The 13,246-nt window shown below is 32.1% G+C and overlaps 1 protein-coding gene across 3 annotated transcripts in view; it reads right to left on the bottom strand.

The window, feature by feature from the left end:
• Positions 1-13,246, bottom strand: part of chp (leucine rich repeat containing G protein-coupled receptor chaoptin) — a 54,531-nt gene that overhangs the window by 28,398 nt on the left and 12,887 nt on the right. For all 3 annotated transcript variants that reach the window (XM_089695097.1, XM_089695094.1, XM_089695095.1), the window contains exon 2: positions 44-169. In XM_089695097.1, coding sequence (XP_089551223.1) covers positions 44-46 — 3 coding nt within the window. In that variant the 5' untranslated portion in view covers positions 47-169. The remainder of the gene's footprint in view (positions 1-43; positions 170-13,246) is intronic.

Here is a 13,246-nt window from a genome sequence, read left to right as displayed (position 1 = left end):
ATAAATAGACTAGAACACTAGTAAACAAAATAGAAACACTCACCATGATTTCAATTTAAGTGCACTTTCCCATAAAACTATATGAGCATCACTCACACTACACTTTACACTAAACATCAACACTATTTCGTAGGCACCAATCCGTTCTTTCCGGGAACCAAAGTCCAATCTGAAAACAAAACATTATATTATTAACCTGTTCAGATGTTCTGCCTTAATCTTATCAGAGCTGTTATGATAAATAGATGTCCGATTTTTAAACCTACCTACTACCTACGTTAAAAGAGCAACTATGGAGTTTCTTGTCGGTTTTTCTCCATAAATACTGCTTTCCGAATCGATGGTAAATGTTAAAAATATGTAATGACGATTCAAAAGTGCTTCTAGAAGAAGTCTTATTGAATATAAATAAATGTTTGATTTTGAGTTTACCATATTATGTTCACAAAATTTCATTAAAATCGGTCAAACTGTTTCGGAGGAGTCTACAAACACAAGAATTTATATGTATGATTTTCTGCACTATTTATACTACTTATATGTACAAGAGGAGGTGGACAAGTGACGTATACCTCTATTATTAAGAACTTATAACCAAACATAACCCTTATTTATAATTCATAGAGCGGTTATTACGTAATTGGTGTTTAATTAGCCATTCATTATGTAAAAAGGCCCTTATTGACAATAATACTAATTACTATAATGTGTGCTAAATTCATTTGCCATTGTTCTACCATTGGTTTGGTCAACATTGCTCATGAAAGTTCAATGAACTGCTAATTAATTTTAATATCTAATTATATAGCTCATTTATTTCGAGTATAGTCTTTGATGTTTTACGAGATTGATGGAAGTCACGAAATAATTAGAACTTTTAATTAGTAATCGCAGTTATTAATGAAATTTGATGAAATTGTAAATTGTTAAAAGTCATACTTTTTTAATACACATGGATCAGATAATAAAAGTAGTAATAGTAAATTCCAATTAGAATTAACTATTTAATTGACTAGACATAGATTATTTATCTGTACAAGAACAAACAACTGTTCTAGTAAAGATATATGCTTATTTTTTCGTAAAAGCAAGGCTTGAAATGGTTAAGAAATGGGAACATTAGTCATATACAATATACATAACGATAAGCGACACAAGCGAAATGAAACGGAAAAGTAAGATAAAATTAATAAAAAAATGTTATTATTTAAATAAATGTTCCTGTACAATTCTTTTGTTTCAATAAAATTGTTTTAAATTTACCCTTATTAGTTAAAGAATCAGATTAAATACAATTTGTACCTTAAATAGCGAAAACATAATAAAAGACTTAAGTATCTAAGGAAGCACTTCAAAGGAAAAAGGTAATATACAATATACATAGGTACATTCGCTCGCTGTTTGTTAAGCCTCTTATCATTTTGCAAGGTGGAAAGTTAAATGACTTTCTCGTATTACACACTAGGTGTAAGCACTGAAATCTTAGGAAAAGCTTTTTATGATATTCGATATTTCTCTAATATTATATAAAAGAAAATAGATAAGGCGATTTCGATGAAGTGAAATTATGGAGCTCTCGTATTCGTTTTGAAATGTTTTCAGTAGTCTGTAGGTACGATAGCTCAAGTTCAACGAAAACTGAACCAACAATCTATCGCTTTGTTGAACTAAAGCTCTAAGTAGACCATTAAACATTTATTATTATTATATGTATTCTTAACATAACAAAACTACTAGTAAACTTCTTTGCATAATTTTCTAAACCGCAAAAAATCTTATCTGCAATTTTTTTTTGAAAAATTCATGAATATGCATTGTGCAATCCAATAAAACTGCAAACACGGTAACAGAATAATTTCCCCGCTTACGTTAAAAAGTCAACTCTTAATCCTAGGTGTGGTTTATAATATTCAAAGGAGCTTTGTTTTCAAGGAAACACAAAGACACCTCTCGTGGCAAGTGGCCGTCACCTCACCGGGACTCCATTGCTCGTATATTCTTGCCCTATAAAATTTCCTTTTGTTTACAACGCACAATGGGAAAGTAAATCATTACCTACTGCTCTTATTTATTCATTTTATATGTACGTTATTAGTACAATTTCATAAAACAAGGTGACCATGCAGACTAATCTTTGCGAATGTTGATAAAAGTTCAATTTGCACTTAATGAGGTCAAATAAGCATTATGATAGAGTTAATTCGAGCGCAGACTTCGATTCGATTATAAAAAAAATGATTGGTCTGCGAATGTAACTAGCAATACGATGTTACCTGCTGCTAAACAGAACACTGATAATTTCTTTAATTCAATTAAGAATAGTCCACTTTAAGTTAATTACCGAATAGCTCTCTTATTGTAATCATTATAAGTGATACTAATTATAAATTACCAAGCTTGCAACGCGGAATTTCAATCAATAGCACTAAAACATTCCCGTTAATGAATCTCACATTAGATATTTCAAAATAACGCAGGTGAAACTAACTATATTTAAACGCTGACCGTAATATACGTTCATTATTCTCTTCTAAATGAAAGCGCAATGTAAATGGGCAGCTTTTCATGATATAATAGCGTTTCATATCTGGTTGAGAATGGGGAGATATAATTCTTAAGCAGGATAATAATAGTATTAAGACACTGTCCTTTTCTACGCTTGAGATGGTGTATTAGACCGGAAAGTTTAACTATTAAGATACTACATTATTGTCTCTTTGAAATAGATAACGACGTGATCTTATAATTAGCAAAAGATGAGACATTTTCGTGGATGCTTTTTGGTGGTTGAAAATTTAAGTAATGAAAAATAGATGGTTTCGCCTTTCTATATTTTCTTTAAAATATTGTAAGAACAAATCAGTAGTAACACCTAAATATCAAGCTTACAGTTGCGATTGATTAATTTCTTTAAGTATCATGTTCGTTAATTATACCTAACTACGTCTAATTGATATAATTAGTGTGCCTAATTGTTTTCCATTAGTAAAGTTTCATTATTTTATCAGTTACTATAACATTTAAAGTAATATCATCTTTACTCTTAAGTATGTAAAATATATGACCATCCATTCCTGAATGTCCATACCCATGTATTAATTTACTTGACCTTAATTTCTATATTTTATGAATCAGGAGGAAAACTCGCAAACGCAATCACAAGTACGTGCTATGGTAAGTAGGTACCTGGCTAGTAAACATTCATGACTCATTGATTCAAATTATAAAACCAATGATATTCGTCATCATTATGACTTCTAGCTTGTTTGTCATTAATAGGCAATTCTCTGAATTATACGTTATTATGGTAATAATATGAAGGTAAACTACCTTGGCTTAAATGGGTAAGTTAAAGTTTAAGGCATTCCTTTCAAACGAGTATCCAATACTGTTATTCAATATAGTTTATCGCCACATGGTTGACGTTCCATGTACCCGGACTAAGCGGTTCGGATCGACATTCTTTATTCGAACCGCTAGGGACTGGAACATGCTTCCTGAATCTGTGTTCCCCGATGAGTACAATATGGGGGTCTTCAAGAGGAGAGTGAACAGGTACATTCTAGGGAAGCACGCTCCATCTTAGGCCACATCTCAGCTTACCATCAGGCGAGATCGTGGCCAAGTGCTCCCCTATCGCAGCATAAAAAAAAAAAAAAAAAAAAAAAATATAGTTTTGATATTTTAATTGATATACTGTTTTACCAAGATATACCTAAGTACTACTTTTACATTTCAATTTGGCCCTCAAGTAGGTAACTGCAGTATGGGTATTTCTGTTTATTCGATGAAAACAAATTGTTAAATAAGAGAAGATACATCAACGATATTTGCATTAACAAATATTACTGTACTATGAAGACAATAGGTAGGTATACCCGACCGTTAATTTATGTAGTCCAAGTCAAATCCTGGTGACAACGACACCGATTTTGACTTATGTGGTGTTGCCACATAAGTCAAAATCCGTCAACGCTTTTGGGCTTTATTGCAAGAGAAATGTACATAAATACATTCGAAAAACATAACCCTCCTGTCGGAGTCGAGTAAAAACCGTATTCTATACATGAAATATGTATATCTACCAGTGCACAAGTGCATACCAAACTAAACTAATGGAACATCATTTACACACAGTTAACGAGCGGTATCGATTTATTTCGAAGGAAATGAGAATCTGATGAATATTTAGCGGACAATTCAATTTTAATGTATTTCTGATTTGATTCGGTGTTGTGTACAATGTACAGATACATCATCGCAATGTTGGGTTGTGAAAAGTTTATGAGTTGTTTGAAAATTTAAAAGTGTATAAAATAGTTAATGGTTTTTAAACGAGTGATAACTTAGGATAACCTACAAAGAATTATAGCATTCGACGGTAAAGATACGTATAAAAATACAATTGAGGTCACACTTAATTAAAACCATAATGCGGATTGCAAAAACTGCCATCAAGCTTCTAATAGGTAAACTGCCTGTTTTAACTTTTAAGTGACCTTATGTGACTTTAATAAAATAAAATATTATATAATTGTTAACCTGTTATAAATAAATAACAGATTCTCTTCTGAGCTAAATACTTCTTCATAATCACATTCCTAACACAATTACCTACATCGCAGTTCTGAAGGACGATGAATCATCAAGAAACACAGTCGACAAAACTACACAAATATCGGAACATATTCCTTAATTCGATACAACAAAAGCCGCGTTGTCACAATGTAATTTGATTTGTAGTTTACAAGATAGTTATTAATACGAAATGAAGCCTTATAACGTCCGACTAAATCCGTATTAGGTACATAATATGGAATCGTTATTTTACGTACATTAGACGTGGGCAAAGAAATTAGGTCAGAGTGCGTGTGAAGATTTTATACCTTGTGAAGCAAAATAATGAATGTTTATTTTTTAAATTGGAATACTGAATTGGATGTTTTTTTAATATAAGATGGTTGATGAAAGAACCACCTCTTTGATTGGTGCTGACTGCTGAATAATAGGTAGCAATAATGATTGATTTCTTTAGATCTTACTAATTCCAAAGTGTCTTCTATTGAGTTAGGGAGCAGATGCATTTCAGTTTTCTCATCTGTTTACTACGTATCGATATATTTTATTGTGTTAGAATTTTTCATTTGTATTTTGTTATAATTTTATAATTCTATCACTAAAATCACTGGAAATTAATAGTGAAATGTCAAACAAATTCTTCAAATACATGATACAATAATAAATACGACTACAGAGTGATTAAAAAATACGAATAAAACGTAACAAAAATACACCGTAAGCAATGCGCTTCTCAAATACAATTTCACAATACTCTGCACTGATTGATTCAAATATAAACACTAGTTTATGTAAATACGGTAAGTGGAGCAAACACCGTCAGCTTTCTTTGCCTTGACCCGAGTTTCAAGGTGGCCAAATTTTTTTGCTACGCATTTTTCTAATACGAACAAAATATGTAAGGAAAACTTTTGATTGCGCCGCTTTGTGATATGATTGAAGTATAGAACGAGAAATGAATATAAAGAGCGTTTGATCTATGTACAATTTATGAGGAAAAATGTTAGATTGTTTTGCCATTTTGCGTAATCAAAACAAGAAGAACGATTTCGTAAGCCGCTAAAAAGTTTAAAACAAGACTGTGGGAAATTGTAGTCTTGTTTCTATAGCATTACGTAAATTGTAACGTTATATGAAATATATACTTCTTGATATGTATAGAAACATGATTTGATTTTTGATCCAGTGGCGCGCAAGGGTTTCTATGGATTCTATATTTAGAATAGGGATTTTTCCAGTTTCAAAAGGACTCCGGAGGTAGGATGTTGGCGGTCGCATCTTTTTTCCCATCGTACTATGATATATAAAAAGAAGTCTTCTGTGAGCGTGTATTGTAATAAATCTCTTTTTATATTTGGTTACACATAGTTGAATAGTTACCACCATTATGGAGTATAATTGCAGAATATTATGTAGAGAATTATATTATGTTATGAAGTGAAAATTATTCAAAGTTTTAACTTGTAATCAATATAAAGTTATATAATATTGAGAAATATACCTTATTGTTTATTTTCAAAGGCTGTGTGGGCATCAAAGGTGTGTCATATCGATTATTTCGTAACACTCGTAGTAAAACTGTAATTTGCATATTATAGTTTATGGTTACTGTTGTATACGAATACAATATCATACTTTTTATAATCAAACGAAAACTTAAGCATATTCCTCTGAAAAAAAAATAAAGCTAAAGAACCAAGGAAAACTATCTAAGAATATCCATAAATGAATTTTATTTTTCCTACCATTGTAATGTAATACCAAGAAAAGTTATCAGAGTCAGTATTCAAGAAATCAATAAGTGTATGGGTAGATAGACATAACATTCTGAGAAATACGCTCTGACAAGATTATGTACAAGTTATTACGAGAAAAGTCCAATTAATAGTACCAACTTTGTTACCATCTCATTGTTGGTACGTTCACACCAAAATTAATATGTAATACAAGAACAATATAATATCACAATGAAATTTATGCGTGCGTAATTTAAAAGGTAGTCCCGTAAACGTATTCACTCTGCTATAAACTCTTCGAAATATGGACGAAATTTAATAAAAGCCGACCTGCCTGTTAAATAGCTTACCCATCCCATATCCCACTCAACATGACGAAGGTAATTTTAAAGGAAAGTTAGATATTTGTTGGATTTTCTGCTTATGCCTTAGTGTTGTAATGTTTCACGCCTTTAACAGTTGCAAGATATCAATGATTCTTAATAATGTCAACTATATGAAAAAAACACTAGCCAAACCGATATAGTTAATGTTATATATTATATGCCTATATTTAAGTGATGATGAAGAGTCTTTCGGAGACGGACATAATTAGAAGCCTTTGACAAAATAAAGACACTTCATTTGCATTTACTATACAATGGCGATAGATTTTTTTTCTGCAATATTTTTTTAATCGATAGTAAATAAAGACTTCACTTATAATATTAAGATAGAATGAATAAGATTTTTCTGTTTGTATGAGCCATTCGGAAGTGGAACCAGATAAGTATAGCTATTTATCAGAAACACCAGATAATTCCAATCTAATTTTAAAATGTTTGCGTTTTTGAAAGAGGCAATTCCATTAATCATCAATATTCAAATTCCGTTAACAATATTAACCACAAAACGACGCTAAACTCCCATTCCATTTATCAGAGCATCTTAAACAAAAGCTATTTCACAAGTTGATCACGTTTAGAGCTGAGTATCACGTCATCCATCGAACTAATCGGGATAAATCTCTTCAAGAGTGTCAATGCCTGGTTTAGCACTTAGATTAAATGATAAGGCACAAGAAGGGATCTCAGCGACATGCAGTGACATGGTTTTATTTTTATATGAGAGATAAAATTTTGGATTCATTTTTTCGTTATGACGGTCGTGATCTTATTTCTTGTCTTTTGTATCAAAACTTGACCTGGATCGTGTAAATTTCCTCCATTGTCAAAACTGAGAATGAGTTTTGAAACTTATTAATTTCGCAAAATAAGTGTTTTTTAATGTCTATCTAGAGCTGAGTTTTTTCACTAATAAATAATAGTTGCTAAAAGCTATTTTTATTCTGATTCGATCTGGAGAGCCCAATGTTGTTGTCATGGAAATAAAATCGTGGGTAGAAAATATATTCTTCACAACAGAAACATCATACTGGAATTCCTTTTACTTTTCAATCGACTTGTAATTGCTAAGCAACGGTACACTTGGGTACAATCCATATTGATTTCGTGCCAAAATACTTCGGTTCTCTACCGATTATGTCATTAAAATTAATTAGAGCGTTAGTAATTCCAACAATAACATAATACTTAAAGACTAAGAAAGCTACAATGAGTAATTAAGGTCGAAATACACGTGCTATCTATATGCTCATAAATTCGTATTGTCCCACTTCTGATGACAGTATGGCTTCCTTTAAATGGATTTCCTTTGTGCTACGGCTTTCGTTATAAGCAGAAAAGGTATTGTTTTCAACGGGTTAGTGTGGCATACTAATGGACGGGACTTTTCTGTACCACGGGCTTATTATTTCACTGAAATATAGGTGTTTTTGAGCCATTTCAATTTGACAATTGTGAAGCAACTATATTCAGAAATAATTTCGTAATAGTTGATTATAATCTCATTTCAATTAGACTAATTAGTTTTGTTCTCAATTAAATTCCTAGTTCAGAATTATCAACGCACCAAATAAATAATCGATACAAAAGCGAATAAGTACACAAAAATCGATTCCCTACATTCCGATGCATTGACATTCAGTTCTGAGTCAGGCCAATCAAGCAATTGACAGCTTTTATATAGAGTGCAACAGACAGGCGAAGTTAATTCCTGAGACGCAAAGGACCTGTCGGAATTGTGGAATGGTTAGAGTGGAAATTGATTTTCTAGGTAATTTCTATCTGGCGTAGTGGTTTCTATTTATATATCTAGTACTTTATTTTGCATAGATACTTTTACTTCCTATATTTTTGATTAGCAACGGTGCTTACTTGGTATCTATTAATGGAGAAATTCCTTTTTTTTATACAACAACCGAAAAAGGAGCGGGTGGTGTACTGATGAAGTCGATCACCGCCGCCCATGAGCAATTGCAACGTCAGGAAACCTTGCGATTGTTTAATTAATTTGTTAATACAAATATAATCATATTACATTTAATAAAAAATATGATTATTTATAATTTTTAAAGTATAATAATTGAGAAAGTTACTTATCTACTTATCTTCGTTAATGTGAAAAAAATTTAAAAGAAGAAAGTAATAAGTAAAATACTTATAAAATATCAGACCAAACAAAATTAAGCCGAGCGTCTCATAACAATTTAGCAAAGACGATTATATTTTCATGTTTAGAGGTCGCGATAAAAATAATGACGTTTTATTATTTATTGGGTTGAGAAAATGGCGGCGGTGTAATAACGCTCTAAATGGGGTTAATTGGGAAGAAAAGGACAATCCAGCGTTTTCTAACGACTCCGTGGGTCGATAAAATAGGATTTATGAGGGCGTAATTAGTGGAAACTTGACGAAGTATCTGTATTGTGATTGCGTTAGAGTTGGATTGTTTCTGTGTAATCCGATTTATTATTACCTTTATAAAGGTTAAAAGTTATTTTTGTTTGTGCTAATTAAGAGATGTTTATGGAATTTTATTTTGGGTATACCTACCTATAAATATGGTCCGAGACAGAAAAACAAATCATATTTCCTCAAATACTAAGTGATCAATAGATTAGTTTATTACATATTACATAAAATCTAACAACATTATGTTGTATTATGGACCTTTTTTTCAAGCAGGCAGTTGCAAATGTCAGCTAAATTAATATATCACACATACTCTACTACTAATAAGTATTAAAACGCTAACCCCGCCAAAACTGTTCATAGTATTTTTTTAAACTATGAATCCAACGTACGAATCATCATTAAAAAGTGAAAGAAATTAAATTAAGAGCACGTTAATTACCACAGAAGTTTTTAATTTACCTTTTTATTTAGTCACCGTTCAAGCGTTGCATGAATGCTGTGACAAATACACGTGCAACTAATCCCAAATTAAGGCCGCTATGACCCGTAAATTTTATAGGGCAAAAGGTAAAGGTTAAACTCTGTCTGTATAAATGTATATTTGGAATAGGGTTGGCAACTTGAGTGTTTTATAATGCCGGGTCCAGACTGGTGAAACGTAACATGAAATGTAACATGCAATGAAAGAATTCACCGTCCACATTGCTGCAATGTATCATGAAAGGTAACACACTTTGTAACAATTTCTGATAGTTTGGACGTCTTGCGCGCGCGAATTGTGCATTAAGTACACGCGCATGCTACGAGCATTACAAGCCGCGCGCGGAGCGATCCGTGATTTGTCGGTTTTTCGACGAGGCAAGGGGCAAGGAACACAAAGGGGAACACAAAGGGGCAAGGAACACGAATACGGGAGGTTCGTACTTCGTAGTGAATGCGCGTTAAGAGCGCGCTATGCGTCCACGCTTGCAGCGAACATGCAATGAAAGGCAGAATGTTACATTGCATGTTACGTTTCACCAGTCTGGACCCGGCATAAGAAATTGTCGTAGTGCGGTGAAGGAAAACACCAGGGAAATAGAGTTTATATTATTCTCTTTTAATACGTATTGCCTATTCTATGGTTATTTATCATTATCATGACAGTATCCATTCAATTAGGTAGGTAAGTAGGTACCTACTATACGTTATTTATTATGTTTATTTTAACAAACTAAGAAAATTTTGAAGAAATAAATATGTTCATCTTGTACTTAGATATCTTCAAGAAGTGTTCTATGAAAATCATAAATTATTTATTAATAAATGCACTAACAACCCTGACGGGAGCCCCTCATTGCACGTTGGAGTTTTGAAACGATAAAAGTTTTAGATTAGTTTTTAAACATAATATCTCTGAACGCGACCCTTAGACGTGTTATTAATCAAAACTTTTGAGTTTACAGAACACGTCCGTGGGCGGTTTTCTGTATGATGTAATTAACTAGAATATATCAGAAACCATTTTCTAGGAACAGTGATAACGTGTAAGTTTTAATAAGTTGGTACATTTTCATTTGGCAGGATATGATTTCAATCGATGGAGACTAGGAACAACAAAATGTCTAAGCAGGTCTGTTATGCAATATTGATTGCTTGAAAAGCTTATCAGAAATTTGTCAAGTAGAGGAAAATTTTATTCCAAAAAGGTTCATAAAGGACTTCTGTTTCTTACGAAGCACCTGTTATTGCTCTGGCCTTTGAAATCAAATGAGAAATAGGTACCATAAGTACCTTAGCCAAAAAATATGAACTGAAACCGGTAGAATATTTTCCAAAATTATGACCTAACTCATAACATACACATATTGTTATTCAAACATATTATCGTTAATATAAGCAATACCCGATAATTTTAAAGTTCATAGTTTTCACTACTCGATATTAGTTAAATCAAATCGAAGAGCGCATTGGCTCGGAATTGATTTAGTTCTGAGCTTATTAAGAAAGTTTGAACAATCGTTTAGTTATACGAGTTCACTGGGAGTCTTTTGGTATTGAATTTCTATTGAGTTTCAAAATACGTGATGGGAAAAGGTCTCGGAAGGGAATTTAGTGTATTTTTTTGTCTTATCTCTTGTTGATTTTATCTTTTATGCGCGACTGCTAGAAGAAGGGTTTTATCTTTTGAATGTATGTAGGTATTCATGTTTATGTTATAATATGTTGGGTGACGTAGGTTATAGATTTAATAACTAACCAAGATAGATAGAGAGATAGAGGTAATTAATAAGTTAGTAGGTACTTATATTTTATTATAGGCTGGATTGTTGATTCCCTTATTCTTAAGTTAAAAATATACCTACTCACATTCTGTTGTAATAGAATACGAAGAATTAACTGGATATGATTATCTCAAGCCAATCTTCTTCTATATGCTTACAATGCCTTTCATTATATTATATTAAATAACGTAACAATGGCCAAAGAACAAGGAAACACTATATTTATTCACACAATGAAGTCTTGAACTTGCTGAGTTTTCACGTCAGAAACTAAGGTCGCCTAGTTTTCCCACCGTGTTCAAGCGAAATATGGCATTAATAACCTTGACTTAAAGATCAAAATTACTTACACGTTTGTCGTAGAACAAGTTGAATTGCTTTGTGGGTCAACATAATAATATACAGGCGTAATATGCAATGTTGATGTAAATTACGTCTTCCAGTATTAATGCACAAACACGTTCTTGAATAGAATTGCATATATGGCTACATTCACGTTATGAAACTATATTTTTAAATTGTAATTATTCAAAATATTAATTTAATTAGCGCTAGATACGTTTTATTCCAAGTTATAAACATATTGTACACACCGCGCGTTTTTATAAAAAAAATGTCAAATCGTTCCCGCGCTTTTACGTTCATATTTTTTTTTATTGGTTATCACTGTCAATTTGCCAAAGTGCCAGTTGTACGATTTTTTCCCTCTGGCAACAAATTTCGGTTAGTTAGTTCGGATTAGTTGGTTCGTACGTATATTGAATACAATGACAATGATAAAATAACGATTTATTATATGGTACAGTAGCTTACTATATTTTTTTAAAATTTAAAAAAAATAATGTAATAATTTATATAAATATGTAAATAGGTACATATTCAATGCGTATTGCATTTTTTTTTCTTGAACGTATCGTGTAAAAATGCTCTTATGTTATTACTTTAGCTATGATCTAAAGATTTTACATGGATTTTACATATTCTTAATTTTATGCAATAATGAAATATGCAGCATAAATATAAAAAGAAATAGGATACGCTGAGTACCTACTGAAGTGTAAAAATTATAAAAATAAATTAAACACTGGAATAATAAAGAATTGAGAATGTTAATTATAAAACAAAAGAAAAAATGAACGCAAAAGAATTCAGAAGCGGGCCATTATCGAAAAATTTATAGGATATTAATTTGCAATGCGTTCGAGCGGATTCGTAAAAATTAAATATTAAGCCGGGCTGTGAAAGCGGGCAGCCATTTTGAATGAAATACACACAATGGGAAAAATTCTCTAGTAAACTGTACACCGAAATTGTCGCGGAGAAAAACTTGAGGGTGAGATGTTTATAATAAAACATGTGAACTAAAATGGTCGCTTTTAAGATGTTTTCAGCTTAAAACTAATTTTCAGCAGATCCTCGCTGATTGTTTACATTTTAACACGTCCTTATTATGTGTTAGTCATGGACGTATAAAAAAAGACGGACGGTATATCGCCTAAACATTGAGTGAAGCCTAGTAATGGCGGCGAAACATCCATGTGTGTGTGCCAAGTTGCCATGGCAACAGCTGTCCTGATTACAATGGCGGCTGTATTTTTTTCTATAAATTTTGCCGTAATAATTTTGTCATTAAAACATAAAAGAAATAACTTGCTTCCCTGTGGAATGTAATTCCTTGTGTTTTGTTATTTAAAATTGTACTGTTGCGACACCATTTAACCACGCAAGACGGCATTTTAAATATTTTTTGTGAAACAGTGACGCAGTTAATCAGTCGGTAGTTCACGACGTAATGGCGGCCGACTAGCTTACTATGGTGAGAGTGTGTGCGTGTTTATTGTCTTTACACGATCGCTAGCTTACTATGGTGGCT

Source organism: Colias philodice, chromosome 5 (genome assembly GCF_061535455.1).
Source record: "Colias philodice isolate Cphi_HAF_F1 chromosome 5, ilColPhil1 Martin Lab GWU primary, whole genome shotgun sequence".
Taxonomy (NCBI): Eukaryota; Metazoa; Arthropoda; class Insecta; order Lepidoptera; family Pieridae; genus Colias; species Colias philodice.
Note: the sequence above shows the minus strand (reverse complement) of the source record. Positions and strands in the feature narration are given on the sequence as shown.